General features: G+C 40.8%; 1 protein-coding gene and 1 long non-coding RNA gene across 3 annotated transcripts in view; one reads left to right on the forward strand and one right to left on the reverse strand.

Annotated features, from left to right (window-relative positions):
* LOC136288964 (uncharacterized) overlaps positions 1-8393 on the reverse strand; it is a 35789-nt gene extending 27396 nt beyond the window's left edge. Inside the window, exon 1 of the long non-coding RNA XR_010720678.1 lies at positions 8371-8393. This is a non-coding gene — a long non-coding RNA (uncharacterized lncRNA). The remainder of the gene's footprint in view (positions 1-8370) is intronic.
* Positions 7768-18293, forward strand: part of HAPLN1 (hyaluronan and proteoglycan link protein 1) — a 29228-nt gene continuing 18702 nt past the window's right edge. The window contains exons 1-2 of one of the 2 annotated variants that reach the window (XM_066182430.1): positions 7771-7893; positions 8509-8511. In XM_066182430.1, coding sequence (XP_066038527.1) covers positions 7794-7893; positions 8509-8511 — 103 coding nt within the window. In that variant the 5' untranslated portion in view covers positions 7771-7793. Of the gene's footprint in view, positions 7894-8508; positions 8512-18293 lie in introns of both variants that reach the window. The other variant, XM_066182429.1, reaches the window with a different exon arrangement.

The following is an 18293-nucleotide window of genomic DNA, read 5'->3' on the forward strand; positions in this document are numbered from 1 at the left end:
GGCACCAGCTACTGCTCAGGAAGTCTGGCAGTGCATCTGTTCTCTCACAGAGTGGGATCCTTGAAGGATGTGAAAGCACTGTCAATGTTTTTAATTTTAATTTTTATATTGCTGGTACATTCAGCTTGGCTGAGGAAAATAAATGGGGACTCCACCACACTAAATATGGGACAGTCAGAAAGGAGATGCTGCACCTCCTCTGGAGGAAATAGAGAGCATCTGGCCCATTTCCAGATCTCAGAGTATTATCATTACGTGGACAGTTCCCTAACATTTCCATGACTTTTACAATATTTCCTAAGAAAAAGTCTAAGGCTAAAATTGACGTGATGGTCTGATCACTTGGTGATCAAGTGGTCAAAACTTTTGAATGAGTTTAGAAATCAGATGCCTACAGTGATATAGAATTTTTACAAAGGGTATCAGTAGGTGGTTTACCTGTCTGCCTTTGAATTAATTAATTTTTGCCGTATTTCCAGAAAATAAACCTTTCTCTGTCCTTTTAGGGAGGATTGAGGCTTGTTGGTGTTTGAGGCTCATTTTCTTTTCCCCGTGCAATAGCAGTTTTTCCACCGAGGATATGCACGTACTGGTGGGAACTGGAAAAAGTTTAGATTGTGCAGATTCATGTTCTAGGTCTGCTTCAAAGCCCAATCATAATTTCAGTGCCTGGGAGGGCATGGGAGGTCTCCTGGGGGAGGCATGGCATGGGCTGTGGGAGGGATGAGGAATCACCCACCACGGAAAATTATGAAATGGGACTACAAGTTAGAAAAACCAATTTTCTTGTCATCTTGGGTGCTGTGCCCGGCAGAATTTAGAGAGTGGTGCTGCTTTGTGCTCAGTTACCTGAAAACTGATAGTAGGAACAATCAACCCTTGAGCCTCCCTACTCTAATATCCCAGTCTCATCCTAATTAATTAAATTTCAAAATGTCCACTAGCCTGAACAGGCTTTGGGTAAATTAGTTGCCTTTTCACTGCACACAAAAACCTCAAAAATTCTGTCTGACCGATTAGAAAAGGTGGGTGGACTGGACCAATCATTCAATTTAAAGCATGAAGCCTGGCACAACTAGTTAGGTACAAAAAGACAGTTCAGGCTCCCAAAGACAGCAATTATAATGACATAGTTAATAATATAATCATATTGTAAAGAAGTTAAAAGAACAGTTTGTTAGAAACTGCCTAATGTTTTTTGATAGATAAGATTTATCTTTTTTTTAATTATCTAAAGAAAAGAAGACAGCCACCCAGCTGTTGTTCACCTTTGGCAGGGGACAGAACACTAGAATTTTAAGACATTTATGACCCTGTAGAAATCCAAGCATGTAGGAAAGAACAGGCAGAACCCGAAACATCAAAATCCTGGCAGAAATTCCCAAGGCAAGTGGCCTTGCAGAAGTTTTGAAGAGCACTGGGAAATATTCGTGCCAGCAAGAAATCACCTTGAAGAAAAGGGGTGTGGGTAATTGTACAGGACTTGGGCAGTGGAAAAGCCTTGATGAAAAGCCAGTTTTTTAAATATGGGCAAAAGGCAAAGAAAATGAGGGGGAGAGATCAAGTTTTCTACTGACTCCCACTGACCTCCATGCTTGCATGCTCAAGAAGAGCTTTTTGCTGAAGAAGATGTCAAAATGCAAACACAATCTGTCTGGAAAGACAACTCTCAATTTTTTGAAGACCACTGATATGTGGAGATTGAAATAAAAGCTTTCTCTAAAGGAAGGGACTGCCAAAATTATGTCCAATTCATAACATGAAAAGCAAATTTGCCTTTCTGTGTTATCAAAGAACATCCCGCTGTCATGCTTCAAGCAAAAACATCCCAATTCCTGAACCAAAACCATATTTTTTCAGAGCATTATTACAATAAAATTTAGAAAACCAAAACCAAGCAAAGCCGAAACAAAAACAAAAATACCACAAAACAACAACAACAAAAACAACAACAAAGAGAAACTCAGAGAAAACTCAAGAAATAAAACTAGTGGAGGCACTGAGTGAACAGCATTCTTTCCAGGGTAGATCTTAAAGCACATTTGCTTTAACCCTGATTGTATTTAAAACCTAGAGTACCAAATTTTCTAGACCACATGACCTTGACTCTACCCTACAAATAATGACAGAAGTGCTGTTACCCCATGTTTCTGGAATACATTCTAGAATAAATTCGATATCTGGCGCAAGACAGGGACTTCAAAGACCCTAAATACATTTTCTTTCTCTCTGCAAGCAATTAATCAGCATTCCTCCTGCGAAATTATTGGGCTTGAGGGGATTCCAGATGTGTTTGGGGTGTCATGCTGCTTTTGCACTGAGCTGTTCTGCCCGTGGCTAGAGAGCCACAATGACAACCTGTTCTCCAGACAGCGATAGTCTGCCACCTTAGATGGCCCCAAATCTCACACAGCCTCACAAGTTGCCTTAAATACCAAAGTACCAAGGAATAAGGAGGCCTTGGAATGTGACCTTTAAGTCATCCTAATAGAGAATGTAAATATTATCATTCCTATGCCACCAATTGTTCTTTCTTTTTACCACAGTGCCAGCAAATTTTATTTTGCAAGAACAATTTAGCTTGGGGACCAGTCTGCTGAATCTGTCCTGCTTTGATTCTATCATCCTGGGGGCCTTTTCCGAGGAGAAAAGGTTGTCTTAGCAAAATAAGTGAAAAGCAGAATCCAGAGTAGTCATTGTAAGGGTAGTCATGGCAAGAAGTGGATTTTCATCAGATTTGGAGAACTGTAGTCTCAAGTCTGTAACTGAAAATGAATGTGTTACTTTTGTCTTCGGAGAATGGAAGATTTCTGGAGGAGAAGGAGGTTATTAAAAAACAAAAATGAATGGATAAAAGGCATCCTAGGTCAGTCAAACACACCTCTCCCTTCCACTGATCACATTGATCAGGTACAAACTGACTGTGACAATAGTCTGGGCTTCCGAGTGGGACATAAACATTTTGCACACAGACAAAATAGCTCAGATGCCCACTACCCGGAGCTGAATTCCATTCTTGTGGTTTGACTCAGCTGCCAAAACCCAGGGGTTTACACATGCATATAAGATTTTATCTTTAGGAGCCTTAGGACAGAGCAGGAATCTCTTTAATTAACTGTATTGAAGTGTTCTGCTCCAAGTTACCAGTTTTAAGAAAAGCTTAAGAGAGGCAGTGTGTGAGTACTGGTCTTCTTATTCTATTACCCTCCAGAAGTGCCTAAAGATGAGAGACCCTTCGTTACTGCTGCTGGCACCGTCTCCCTAAAAATACATGTAATTTTTTCTATTAATAGTATTTCTCTCTGTTTAACACCAGCTCCCAGATGGACCTGAGTTCCACAGAGAGAAGCCTGTAAAGGCCTATATTATACAGCAGGTTTATGCATGGGTGTCAGTAGTCTACAGATTTGGGAGTCGTTTTAATCCCAAATTATCAAGACTGATTTTATTGATTTTGTTGCCTGTTCTAGGTGCCACTGATTCCTTTACTTGCTGAGCCTCAGTGTCGTAGATTCAGATTATTCCACAGAAAGGCAGAAAGTTTTATTCGGAAGTCTCCTGTTTCTGCCCGAGGAGTTTGGGTTTCTCTAGTGCCATTTTCAGTTCAGGTTTCCACAGGTCTTCCAACTCAGGGAGACAAACCTTGGATATAAGACATCATCATCTGTTCACATAAGACAAAGGCTAACTCCTGTGTACAAAAAGCTTTCCACTTTAAAGGCTCTTAACGACTGGCAGAGAGAGAATATTGGGGCAGGTGGGCCTTGTCCTCACATGGTGGATGTTTGCATGTTCTGCAGCTAGACAGTAGTTGCAAAAGTAAAGAAATGTTATTCTATTCAAAACAGACATTGGTTGGTAGTGCTGTTTTTCAGTGTTCTGCCCTTCAGAGAGTTGCTTGTCACTTATGCAGCCAGATTGCTTGAAAGCATTCTGGAAACTCTCAGAATATTGTGTTAATATACAAAAATTGTTGCTTTGCAGCCTTTAGATATGCCAGTAATAGGTGAATTAAGGTTACGTACGTATTAAGAAATAGTGATTAATATCAGAACTTCAAAATGTATCTGAGAATGAGCAGTTCCTGAGAATTTAAACACTGAATGTACAGTGACCTTGAACACTTCCCTGAGCCTTGAGGTTCTCCCTTTAAAATTGCTTCCCAGCATTTTGTGTGCCTGTCCAGGGAGATAGCAGATTCATAAACTGCAGTTATTGAAACCAGTGTGAATTTCTTGAGTATGACTAATCTTCACCATTTCTTTAAAAAAAAAAAAAATCACCTAGTCCCAGCCAAGATTTTGTTAATTTTAATATGAGAACATCCACACCTATCATTTCTCCCCTGAGGTCCTCCCAGGCTGCTGCAAAAAAAGGAGTCTGACATCTATTGTTTTGGCTAGAGTCTGAGGATGTGCATTCCTCTAGCTAATTGCTTTTTGGATAACCTACAAAGCACCAGGGGTCAGATTCTTGGGCTGGTGATGTTGCCTTGGCTGGGTGCCCCTGATCCCATGGCGGGGAATTCCAGGAGGAGAGTGGCACCAGATTGTTCCTCACTTGAGGCACACACATTTCCTCAGATGCTGCTACACCTGGCACAATCTCTGCCTTTTAACAAATCTAAAATGCCACCATCTTGGGTAAATCCCACCCCTACCCCCCCAAAAATAAAACCAAAACCAAAACCCAAAAACAAACCAAAACCAAAAACAAAAACAAAAACAAAACAAAAACAAACATAAAAACAAAAACAACACAAAGACAAAACAAAAACAAAAACAAAACAAAGACAAAACAACAAACAAACAAACAAACAACCCTGTGATGATCTGTAGCCACAAGGCTGTTATGTCTGTGACATGTGAGATTGTTCAGCTGGACACTGAGGAAAAGGAAAAACAGAGTTCCAAGTCAGCACTGGCCTGCCTCTCATCCTCCTTGTGTGATGCTATCACATAAACACTCTAAACTAAGATCGTATCTGCTTGGAGGTACAGGTGAATATCCCTAAAAGGTGTATCCTTCATCCTGAAATTATTTGTTCTGGGAATCATCACCGGATGGTTCTGCATGGAAGAGTTTCCTCCATCAGTTTAGGGAGACAGGCAAAGAAAGGGAGGCATGTGTGGAGCTCTCCAACCATGTTACCAGAAGGTGAATTTTCTTCACTCCTCAGCAGAGCCTCACTCCCTGAGCACACAGTGCTTGGTCAAGATGAGGTTGCTGTCCCCAGGAAAGGCTCTGTGACTGTTTCTTGTCACTAGTGCCACAGAAAAGGGCAGATTTGTGGCAAGAAGTAAAGTCAAAGTGTCAGAGAGCAGTTAAAGCTGATCTGCAGAGCCCCTGTGGGCTTTTCCTCACTCACAGAGCCCAGGGGTTTTGCCTCCAAGCTGCAGATGGAGGTGGGAAGATATTCTCAAAGACCTTGCCTTCCAAACCAAAGCTCCTTCATTAAACACACTATGTCTAAACCAATAACAATCATTAATAAAAAAAGAATTGTCAGATATTAGCCAATAGTCAAAAAGAAAAAACTCACCCCGGACCCCAAACCTACAGCATTTTGGACTCCGAGAGGACACACACATTGTGGGGTTTGTGAGGGACAGGGCAGGGTGTGGTGTCATACAGGTGTGCCCTGCTGTCCCATGCAGCCAGGCCAGTGGTGCCACCATGCAAGAGTGATGCCTTGGAGAGGCTACCTAGAACAGAGCTGAGACAAGATTGAGAGAATAAAGCAGGCATTTATTAAAGGCCTTCAATAGCTTCACCTTGGGCAGTCAGAAGCCTCCCAGAGGTTACACCCAAGATGGATGATGGTCACGAGTTTTTCACACAGTAGTAAGTTTGGTCCATTTGCATATCAGGGGTTAATCCCCTAACTACAGCTTCAGGTAATGAAGTCATTTACCCCCAGTTTGCTCCCCCCAATTTACTTTTGTTTATACTTTTTGAGGCCTGAGGCTGTAGGGTGTCCTTGAATCTCAGGCCCAGAGGAATTGTTCTGTCTGACCAAAATGTGAAGACAGTAGCTGACACTCTGTATGGAGTTTAGAGTTACACCCTAATGCAGTTACAGGATTTGAAAAATATAAAGGCTAAAATCTTAAGGCATCAGGAGGAGCACCCAGCTGACCCTCCCTGAGCCCAGACTCGGGCTGATGTGCTCTAGAGGGAGCCACATCTGTCCTTGCTGTTCCAGATGGAGGTCACCAGCCTCCCAAGGTTTCCAGGAAAGAGGGAGTGGCCGCAGAGGCTTGAGTTACTGAGACTGGGACCACCTGGGAAAGAGAGTGCAGCCAGCACTAGTCCTACCTCTAGGCACTCCACAGGAAGGATTAAGGGATGCTGAGTTGGTTTTGAACTCCCACCCAAGCTGGCTGAGAAGACATGGAAGGGCAGGCAAGTAAACGTGCATGTGCTGATATGGAAAATTGTCAATAACATTTCTGTATTTCAGTCTGTAGCAGAGGTTGGTTCAGATTACAGTATTTAGATCTGGACTTGAAGCACTTCAGGGATTGTGTTTGTTTGAGGGTGGGGGACTGCTTTCAAAACTCACACCTAGACTCTAGTTTTGACTGAGTACTCTGCAAATTTTATGTGTTTCTAGCTCTGAGAGAGAAAAAAATGAAAGAATTATCTCTCTGCATTTGAGAAAAAATCATACAATAACATAACCACTATTTGATGTTGGGGGGGGGGGGGGGGTATGGAAATCCTACTCTTTTGAAAGGCAAAGTTGGGAAATAGCTACCTTTTTATTTCAAGGAATCAGGTTCATAAGAACTACAGCCATAAAATACAACAGCAGCCCAAACCCTCCACATAAAACCTCTTGTATTTTATGCCTCCTTTTCCATTTCAGGTCCTCATTTGCCTAATTACTTCTCAGAGGCTGGCAGAGATTTTCCCTGCAGCGCTGAGCTCTGCTGACTGCAGAGACCCTACCTGGCACACTCAGTTAGTGCGTCAGCATTCTAGGTGGAAATGAATGAAAAATCAATCAGGGCAACTGCAGTGGTAGCATATTCAACTCTAACCTACTTTGTGCATGGTTTCAAACATTTCATTGTGTGTTTAGGCATCTTTTAAAATGGTAAGTGGATCTGAAGTAAAATTGATCTTCCTAGTCAGCCTAATAAATGTTTTGTCATCTTTACTGCTTCGCTCAAGCAAATTTGCCACTCTGACTGCTAAGTTAAGCTGCAGACTTGATTGAAATGCCAAAACCTACAAGAAGATTGTTTTAATCTTGAAAACCTATCACCAGCAGATTGCATCATGCAGTGGATACAGATACAGTGATAGAGATTTGATTGTTTTAATTGTATTTTCAGACCAGATCTAGAATAGGTCTGGAAAATCAAAAGTACACTAGAACCTCTTTTGAAACACAGGTACTGCTTATGTGTGGTCTTGCAAGAACTTTGGCTTAGGAATATTTGTCTGTGTACTTTCTTTTTTTTTTTTTTTTTTTTTTTTTTTTTTTTTTTTTTTTTTCTTCTTGTTTTTTTCTTGTTGCATTTCTGCATAGACAGAGTTAAATATGGATTGACAGTTTCACTTTGTTAAAGTAGACAATAAAATGGTCCAATATTTATGCCTAAAAATTAGCAGCTGTTGTAACTTCTGTCAGCTGAGTAGGTTCAATACATTAAAAAAAAACCCTCATAAGATCACTGCTCTAACAAGTAGTGCAGTGCAACACTGCAAAAAGTTTCCATAAATTCATAATCCTCTTTGTATGTGATGTCTTTACAGTGAAGAATATTCTTTTGGCTATAAAGATGAAGAGTCTACTTTTTCTGGTGCTCATCTCTGTCTGTTGGGCTGAACCTCACCCTGCCAACTCAAGTCTGGAACATGAAAAAATTGTTCACATTCAAGGTAAGGAAATAAGTGAGAAAATACTCAACTCTACATATTGCTGAGGGAAACAGAATAATGTGCTTAATGATCCTTAATTTACTTTTTTTTTAATGCTGTCACACTGTTTTTCAAATACTTGTGTTACTAGTGACCAAATGTTTTCTTTTCTGATTCTGTTGTATTATTATTTCTTCTAAGAAAAGTCAAAAAAAGTAAGTTGCACTGTTTAATAGCATTTAGTCACAACCTTGCAAATGTTAGTGAGTAAAATACAGCATGATTTAAGACAAAGAGAAAAAGCAAGTATCCTAAAGTAATAAACAACTGCAGTGGGTTGAAATACTTCAGTTTATTGTAGAATAGATTTGATTTTAAGAGGTCTGCCATACATAGTTCCCCACAGCACAGAAATTTTTTCTGTGGTTTATTTAAAAAGGCTCAGCACATTGGAGATCATAATTGAGCAATGTAAACCAGAAAAAAAAAATAACTTACCCTGGAAGAAATGTGTCTTTCCTCGTACCTTTAATTCACACTAAATATTATCCTGGCCTTCACATAATCCTGTTTGGTTCACATTTGAGTCCCAGAGATAAAAGCTGTGGTAAGATTTGAGTCTGCAGCACAATGCAGCTGGTTTTTGAGTCCCAGCTTCAGTCATTGAGGGCTATCCTGCATAAGAAGAATCAGGAGGTTTGTGCAGTAAGGACAGGCAGAATGAACAGGGATTTTCCTGCTTTCACTCCTACCTTCCTTGAGCCTGGCTAAAAATTAAATTTGCAACATTAAGAAATTCAAAATTACCGTCCCTTCTATCTCTCTCACTCTCTCTCTCTCTCTCTTTAAAGTTTGATTTCTTTCTCGTAACAGCCAGAAAAATATGTTATTTGAACATATATTTTGTATAAATTTGTATAAATTTGTATAAATTTGTTTAAGTTTGTATAAGCTTGTATAAATATGAATCGCCAAGTTAGAGCAGGGTACCAGGAAGGGCTGAACATTCAGGAGCTCACAGGAAAGTCATAGAAGTTAAAGGAACCCTGCACCTATTAAAACAGGGATTGTCAAGGTCAGGCAAGGAGTAACAGATAGCTGCTCTCCCTCTGAGGAGACTCACAGGATGAAGGTCAAATGAATGTGTTATGTCAAAATTAAGACCTATCACTGCTCTGAGATGATGAGCACTTTTTTCCCCAGGGCAAATTTCAAATCAGACATCGATGTCTAATAAACAGATATTTTGCCTTTCCTTGTATAGTGCAGCTTTTTATCTCTGAGTTTTACCTTTTTGGAAAATTAAATTAGTGTCATCCTCAGCTCTTCAGTGTAATTCACGAGTCAGACGTGTCAGTTGTTACTAAACCAAATAGTTCAAAGCTAATAGAAGTTTCAAGGTGAACCCTCCCTCCCTATGAAAACTCACCTGTACCTCAAGAGCATATTCCTTGAAGGAGAGCTGAAAAAAAATTTAAATTTAAGCTGTACCACAAGCCCTGTCCAACAGCTGGTTCAGGCTCTGAAATGCACAGGCAGACCACAAATCAAAGGGACTGAAGCTGCTTGAGACATGGCATTTTTGCTTCTGATTTTTGCCATTCTTCTCTGCATTGTGGAATCCCACCAGGGATTCCTCTCTTCCCAATGCTGAAAAAAAAATACTAAAAAATTCTACACCTGAAGATGGGATGGAGATCAGGGAACACTGTAAAAGATGTTCAGGTATTTTTTTTTATCACATTAAGGAACCCAGCATCCCTCTCCACAGCTGAAATCCAGGAGATGTGTATCTAGGGTTGCATTCATGGGAATGCCTTGGAATTACAAAAGGTGTGTGGACATTGTGTATTTAAGTACTCACAGCTCACAGAGAAGTGAAAGGGATTTCCTGAGTCAGAGAAGGAAACTGTTCCCCATTCTTTACATCATGTAATCTCCTGTAGGCTGAGTTTAATTTGTTAAAAAGCTGGGTTTCAGGTCTCCTTACTGCAAAAGAGTTCTGCACCCTACTTTTCTGATATGGAAAACACCCTCCTAATTCTCCATCTTTATTTATAGTCTTATTCTTCTCCTGCTGTTGTTCTTTGGCTTCCAGTAATATTTTTTCTTCTTTGAAGTTCACTTTAAAGCATCAATAAGATAACACCATATCCCCACAGCTATCATTTGAGTGTACTTCTTCAAATTCTTCTCCAGGAATATCATCCCCTGATTACTGTACTAGTTGGATACTGTAACCTGATAAAATCAGGAATTCATCTTTACACTGGTTCTCACCTGATTTCTTACTCCTTGAGTGCACCCAGCTAGGACGTTTTTCCAGATAAAATCCTTGTTTGGCCTTAGTATTTCTGTTTTCCAGTTGACTGCGCTTTATTCTTCAGACCTGAGATGAAATTAGCTGTTTCCAGCTGTGCTGCAGTGCTGATCAATAGTCTATGACAGTATTTAGCAATCAGTCTCCCTCACTGCCACTTGAAATTAACAACTACAAGCTTTATATCACTAATTCTTCACACTTGACCTCAAAAAGCTGGGTTTTGTATTCAGTATTAAATGTTATCCTACTTTTTCCACCCATCTTTCTTCAAATATTTTAAATACCTACTCTCCTCCCTTCAGTGCTGCTTAATAAGCCATGTGAAAATTTAATTTATCCAAAAGCCACAATTACCTTATAAGGTAAAATTAGTGGAAATATTAGAGAAATAGTACTGAAGGCAGTTCACTGGCCTTTTTCATTTACTTTTTTCCATATCACTCAATTCCCTAAGTTCCAAGCAAATGATACATAACATTCCTCATCCTTATATATTTGTTTTTGTTATATACCTGATATCAGAGTATTCTGACTTTCTTTGGCAAATATCCGCTTCATCTCTTCCCTCTTTCTAGTACTGACTCTATTCCTGTTGTTCAACAACTTTCCTTCAACATTTTTTCTAAAACCTTGTTTGCTACTGAGATTAGAATAATTAGTTGGTTAATGGTTGGATTACATTCTTTACATGTTTTTTGGGTTTTTTTTTGTTTTGTTTTGGGTTTTTTTGGGGTTTTGGGGGGGTTTTTTTGTTTGTTTGGGGTTTTTTTGGGGGGTTTTTTTGTGGGTTTTTTTTTGTTTTGTTTTTTGTTTTTTTTTTTTTTTATTTTGCTGCTGTCCAGAAACTCTTGGTACTGTCCTAAAGTGACAGGTGAAGTCACACCTTCACCATCAGGTTTGCCATGCCCGGTGCCAGTAGGTCTGGGTACCCAATTTTCTGCCCCTCCATCTGTGTAAAATCTCCTGACACCTCTCTCAAAGTCAATGTTTCTAAACCAGAAGAAACAGTGTTTCATAAATTGTTATTGTTCTACAACTATACTCTGCTTTTGTGGACACAGAGTTCTGCCTTTCAAATGTCCACTGTCCGGAAAAGAGAGTTTTCTTTATTTTTACTAAACACTTTCCTAATCTCTAGCACTGCAATAGACATAGTTCTGTATCTGTGTTCTCTTTGAAACATTTCAGTTTTTCTCTGGAAGTGATTTGCTTGTTACATCAACAACTCTGTTCCTGCTGACAGTATCAGTTCTAGCTCCTGATTCTCTCCTTGTTGGTTAATGGAGTCAATTTGGACTTCAGTAAAATTTCTCATCTGCAAGACAGTTTCACCTCCCTACTTTTCACAGTGTTTTCAGCTTATTTCCTCTGTCCCAATTGCTTATATATATATGTGTATATATATATATATATATATATATATTTCTCCTTTAGTTTTATTCCCGTATCAATGCACAAAATTTATAAAATACATAAAGCTGTATTTTAAGTCTTTTGTGTCTTTTTTTCTTTGCTGAAGCTTGTGGTAGATTTCATGGGTTTGGTCAGGCTGCTCTGTTATCCCAGACTGCTTGACCCAATCCCTTTCCTCTCATAGTTTGTCATTCCTGTCTCACTTATTGGGAAAAAAAAATAAAAAGACAGAACTGTATCTAAACAAGACATGTTGTCCCCCTTGCTGCACACCCCAGAAAAATCCCATGTGCTTCAGGGAGACACCAGTTTCATTCTTCAGAAAAAGCCACAACCATAAACTAAATGATCTGGTGAGTTTAAAAATGGGACTGAAGTGTCCCCACACCAAGAAAACATTACTCCCAGGGTACCAGCATAATTAGAGACTCAGATATTTTTTTCTGAAGATCTGCAAAATCTCTCTGAGCCATGAAAGAGGAGGACTCTTTTCAGTGCTCACTTTGTCCATCTCTCTGATCTGCTATGGTGCTGCTCACTGACCAACTATCAAAAAAAAAGACAGAGCTAGCCTCAGAGGTAAGGGCTCTACCCTGGGTGCAGCTGCTCTGAAAAATGAGCAGAGTTGACTAAGCCACCACAGCAATTCCTGAGTTAATTACCTAAGGGGAGCCAGAGTCTTTAACACAATTCCAGTTTCTTGAGATTGTAGAAACACGAGAAAAGGCAGTGAAGGAAACACAAAGTTTGGTTTGTGGAGGCTCAAATTTAACACTTTAGCTTTCCTCTGAGTGTAAGAAATTCATATTATGCAGCATTTCGCTATGTTTGAGGTGCAAGTATGCACCCCTTTGCCTATCAAGATCTCTGCACAGATATATTTATATATACCGAAAAAATATTTCAACATGGAATGAACAGAAAACTTTTTAATGCTGTCCAATTGAACCAACCAAACAACAACAAAAAAACACCAAACCCTAAGCACACACAAATAATTTAAATCAATTAACCAATAATAAAAGCAGAGGAAATTTTGAACAACTTATTCTCCAGTATAGTGAGTTTTATTTACAGTCCTTTTCCTTCAAATCAAGTCAACACCAACAGAGAGCAAGAATCTGAGCAGAGATTCTGAACCAGGGAAAAACATAAGAGATTAAATGTCCTGCTCATCTGAGTTCTTACACTAATTCTTATCTGCTCAAGGTAATCTTGGTTATCTTCATGCTGTTCTACTTTACTTCTGACATCTTTCCTTCTGCCCACCTGTCTGTTTTTTCCCATTTTCCATGACACTGACATTTATTTCCATTTTCTTGTCTTTGTGTTTTCTCCCTTATGTCTGGGGGTATTTTTTCCTTGCCTTTTTTTTTTTTTTTTTTTTTTTTTTTTTGCCACTCAGGATAATTTCAATGATGCCACAATGCATTTTGCTGCCTCTTGTTGCAATTGAGCTGTTTCTTTGATTTCCACACAACCAGCTTTCCTCTTCAGATCATGGCCTGTTGGAACAGCAGGGGACAGAAAAGTCAGCAGAGAGCAGAAATTCCACCTCCTCCTGGAATGTGCTCTCATTCAAGGCATCCTGGACTACATGTTCTGGAGCAGACCTTAAGTGATAGATGCCAGGATATTTGGGTGATTAAAAAATATTATTACAGAAACAGAAGGATTCACATGGAACACAAATTTAAATAATTTATTTGCCTTTGCTGTTTACATCAGTGGAATTCCATATTTATAAATAGCATTTAGGGGTGATTAAGGGACTGGAAGGGCTCCTTGCAGTTTCTGTGTAGTGTTTTGGTTTTGTCAAACAGCCCTCATGCCACCCATGAAGATTTACTTCTGTGAGGAAGGAATGCAGAGACATTGCCTTGATTTCTGTTCTGCTCTGTGACACCTGATCTCCATGAAATTTATCTACACCCAAGCAAAACACACTTAGAAGTTATTTAAGGCAATAATTTAGAAGAGATGAAGTTTGTTGTTTCCCTGATGGTTTTATGTGCTCTTAGGTCTCCTAGAAACCTCAACCTGAGTTAATAGGTCCTCTTTAACAATTCCCCCCAACGTGTTATGCAAGTTGAGGAGATGGAATCAGCTGAAAAGTGTTTTATCTCAGCCTTGTAATGTGTTTGTTACAAAGACAGATTTCTTCTCTGCCATATATAAACCAGGTATTTTTAGCTGTACTATTATTTTGAAACTGAAGCTTCTAACTAATATTTATCTAGCATTTCTCTTATCAATTTTATATCAAAACTTAAGAGGAATATGTTGGGAGTGTTCTCCTGTCTGTTCAGAGGCAGGAACACGGGAGTTGGATCCTTGCCCTTTCTTTCTCATGACACAGCAAAACTGCATTAGTGCTTGAGCCAAAAAAAGAACATCTTTTACCAGTCTTATAGATGATACATAAAAGATTTTTTTTTCCAAAAGCAGAGGTAAAAAAGTAATTAGTTAAAATACATATAAGAAAAATGTGTACTATGTGCAAAACGTGTGTGTAATTCTCCCTCATGTTTTTCCTAAGTATTCTTTGAGTGATACACCCATATATAAGTACATCAATTGTGCACTTCTCTACATATTACAGCAGATGGGAACCATTGTTGTCACAGAAATTATTTATGAATTTTAAGCAAACATTTTAGATAACAAAAAAAAATTTGGGGATAACAAAACTTGCCACTGCTGTGGGAAGAGTGAGGATATTTTAGCATGAGCTCAAGACCCTGGCAAAACTGCAGGAAAGCCAGAAACAAATCTGTGTTTATTTAAAGCAGAATGGCACAGGATATTTTTAAGCTAGGGGCTTGCTAACGGCATGGAATATTTAGGGAATACACAAATTTATCTGAAAAAATATGTCTGTGATGTCATTCCTGGCTAATGATTTTGGTTTTTTCTGTCTGTAAAAATGCGCATCTTTTCCTCCACTGTCACTTTGTAAGGCACTCCATGAAAATGTTGGAATAATCAATTTTTGTGGCCAGCTCAGCATAAGATTGTGGATACTCCTGGTGGATAAAGCAGATAAAGCTGTTTGCCATGGGTTATGGTGTGACTCATCCTCTCTGCCCCACACTGTGCTCTTGGCCCTCCAAACCTGGCTTGTCATCATTCTGGTGTGCAGAGCCCAGTCAAGGGAGATTAATAAAAAAAAGGAAACCAGAAGAAATCCCCACAGCAAAAGTATAATTAAAACACACACACAAAACAAAACAAACAAACAAACAAAAGCCTAGGGGAAAAAAAAGAAAAGCAACCACCCCATCACAACCCAACCCAAAAATCAGCCAACAGCTAAGAAGACAAACAAACCTTGAAACATGTCCAGCAAAATTTGGAGCTATACCAATAAGGCAGCAGGTGAGACTGAAGTGAGAGCTCCAATTGAGCAAGTCCACCTTACTGACCTTGGAATGGGCACCACACTGACCAACACCAAGGTTAGAAATGGACAAAGCAAAGACCACCAGAGCAGGAGTGTTCATTGTACAGCTTTCAGGCTGGGGAGGCAGAGAGGAGGAGGAGGAAGACAGAACAGATGCCCAGCCTGTGCCTTATCATTTAAGATAGCAAAATATACTTTTCTTTGCAGTTCATACCAGATCTGTCACTGCTGAGATACAGCAAAGCCAGCCCAAAAATCAGTTTCTAAAGAGAGTTTTCATTTTCATCAGGCAACCATTCCCTACAGCTTGGGGAAAGCAGCTCCAAGGGTCATGTCCTGTCCTGCACAGCTGGACATCTTCTGCATCCTGGACAAACTCTGTTTCAGCTAGCTTGGCTGATCCTGCACTGTGCTGCCTTTGTCATCCATCAGCTGCACCAAGAGGATTAACAAAAGGCCACAATCTGTCAGAATCAATAGTAGGGAAGCAGGAGTGGAAAAAATACTGCAAATTAGTTACCAGTGGGGCCTGGTTCTGTGCTAATGGATTGGCTGCTGCCTGACTGCCTGTGCAAAATGTGCCAGGAAGAGTGAAAAGCCCCACCTAGGAAATCTTTCTCATACCAGTTCTGCCCTTGGACCTGAGATCAGACCCAGTCACCAGGGTGTTGCTACCTCTGTATCCGAAAGAAGGAGCAGCCGGAAGCTGCCCAGCACTGCTCATCCATCGTCTGAGGCTCAGGAGTGACATAGGTGATCTGCCTTGTCCCCAGAAAAGATCCAAACGGTCCTGTTTGTAAGGATAACTTCTTGGTGAGGGTTAAGCCCTCTTTAATCCAGGGGTTTCAGGGTTTACTTTTGTTTGGTTGTTTACCTCACAAATTCTCTGATGATATTTCTGAAGGAAGCAGTTCTGGGGAAGAAGCGTTATCCACCTGAAGTGACTCCCTGGGCTTCATGACCAACTTGGGTGTCCCATCCTTTTCCTTCTTGCAGCTGTCTTTCAGATATTCCTTCCATTTAGAGACAAAAATAATTTTATTTAGAAGGATTGGCCTTGTAAGAATGCCCATGAGGGGAGGAGCCAGGGAGCTACCACCCTTCAAATCAGTGTTTTCTCCATCTCCCATCACTGTTTCACAACAGATCAGTCCTTGTTTCACTAAGATAACCCAGGAAGCAGAATGCATTGCTCATTTGAGCTCAGTTTCACATCAGTAAAACCAGAGACAACTACGTATCTCAAATGAAGGATTCTGGTTTGCTCTATGTTTGGTTTCTTGGGGGTTTGGGGTTTTATTAATTTGTTTGTTCCAGAAGAGCAAGACCATTCATTTTGCCACACTCCCAAAAATGTACAGTTTAGGTAGATTTTGCCCTAGTTCTCACTGGCTACTGGATAATAAAGACCTCTAGGCCTCTTGCCAAAGCCCTGTCATCTCACTTTTAATCCTGAGTCCATGCTGCCTTCATATCTTCTAGCCCAAACTGTGCCTCATTCCCTAGTCTGACATCTGCTTTTCCTCGAAAGCCAGAGATCCCTCATCCTCTCCCAGATCCAGGAGAAGCAGCAGTAGGAATATAATTTTCTGCCTCACTGTCTTTCCAATGGGAAGGGCACATCATCCCATTCTTTGTAAAAAACGATCTGGCTTTTTATATAACTTGTGGGTGGAGGCACATTTCAAGTGTCACATCTCCCTTGGAACCTCCAGGGGCCAAGGAGATATTCCAGGATGAGAAAAGCCATTCTTTCCTTTCCTTTCCCAGGTTACCATCCCCTCTGCTCTTTGCAGCTACTGAGACTCAGATAATGGCTGCTGCAGAGGGCAAGAGGAGGTGGGAGGCAGCCAGCAATCTGGGGAGGAACATCCCCAAATTAGGATGCTGACGCTGGAGTCAGAGGTGACAGTGCTCTGGGCAAGCCTCCAGGCCCTGCTGGCACAGGCACAGTTGTTAGAAAGAGTGAGCATTAACAGCCTGAGTCAGAGTCTCCCTCCTGCCCCAGTCCTGTCTGCTAATATTTACTAGCTTGACTATTTCGGTATTAAAGACTCAACATAGCTGAGCTCTGAATCAGATTTCCTGGTAATAACCACCCCAAAGCATAACATTTCTCCTCCCAAGGTGGACAGAGGACTATGAAACATCTTTGTCCCCAAAGGAAACAGGAAAATTTGCGGACAAGCTGTACTGGCAGTCTTCACTTTCTTCCTTCTCCTCCTCCTCCTCCTCCTCCTCCTGTGGAAACTACTGGCAACACTTTCCATGGTGCCTTGCCTCAGATCACCTCTCTCCTTGGATGCTCTCCTCAGAAAGGAGGAAGATGGATTACTGGAGCATCCCTGAGCCTCTGGAAAGGAAGGCAGTGGAAAAGAACATAATTTAAAAGGGGCTGTAGGTGACCTGCTCTGCAGCTTTGGTTTTTCATCAGGCAGAAAGGTCTGTCACCCTGGCAAAACACCTTGCAGCACTCAAATTTGCTCATTCTTGAGGAAGCTGGAGCCATGACCTGTTCCCATTGCAGGGAACAGCAGTGCTCTGGACACAACACCTCCCAGCAAAGAACTGTACTTTTGGGATACCTGTTTTCCTCAAGCAGATGCACATTTGCACTCAGCAAGCTTGTCTTTGCAATTACCAGCCTCAGATGTGTTTGCATAAACACAAATTGCTGCATTCCCTGGGGTGCAGCTAAGTGCAGCAGTGGACAGAGAGGGAAATTCAACTGAAGTTGCAGTTTAGGCAGATATTTCATTTAACCACAGACCTGTCACCAGGACTCAGAAGCCTGGGACTATCTGGAGTCATTTATGATCCAAAAGTCTCCCTGTATAGTCCTCATGCTGTGGACACACCACAAATTCCTGCAGTCCTGTGGACAGATGTCTGGAGGGGTGGGATGGACACTCCTTGAAGAGGCTGTCACCTAAACCCTCTCAGCCCACATCCATCCCAGTCCTTCCCCCCTTCAGCCACCCACATCTCCCTGGCTGATGACATTTTTTTCATCAGTTTTGCCTGAACCAGCCCAGATTCATCCCCAGCAGAAAATTGCTGCTAGCCTTCACTAGGTCTACATCCCCTCAGTAGCCTGTTTTTTGGGAGCTTACCTGCAGCTTTTGCCGAATTTAGAGGGAGCCAGGCTGAGCCTCAGAGTGCAGAATCACATTTCTGGGCGGCCACAATGGCTTGTTGAATATGCACAGGGGACTACAAAGCCTTTCTTCACAGCCTGTGAATGCAAAGTGAGGTTGGTGGTGCTTTCCCAGCGAGCTGGTG

This window comes from Chamaea fasciata, unplaced genomic scaffold (assembly GCF_029207755.1).
Source record: "Chamaea fasciata isolate MVZ Bird 193981 ecotype frontalis unplaced genomic scaffold, bChaFas1.0.hap1 SCAF_4, whole genome shotgun sequence".
Lineage (NCBI taxonomy): Eukaryota > Metazoa > Chordata > Aves > Passeriformes > Sylviidae > Chamaea > Chamaea fasciata.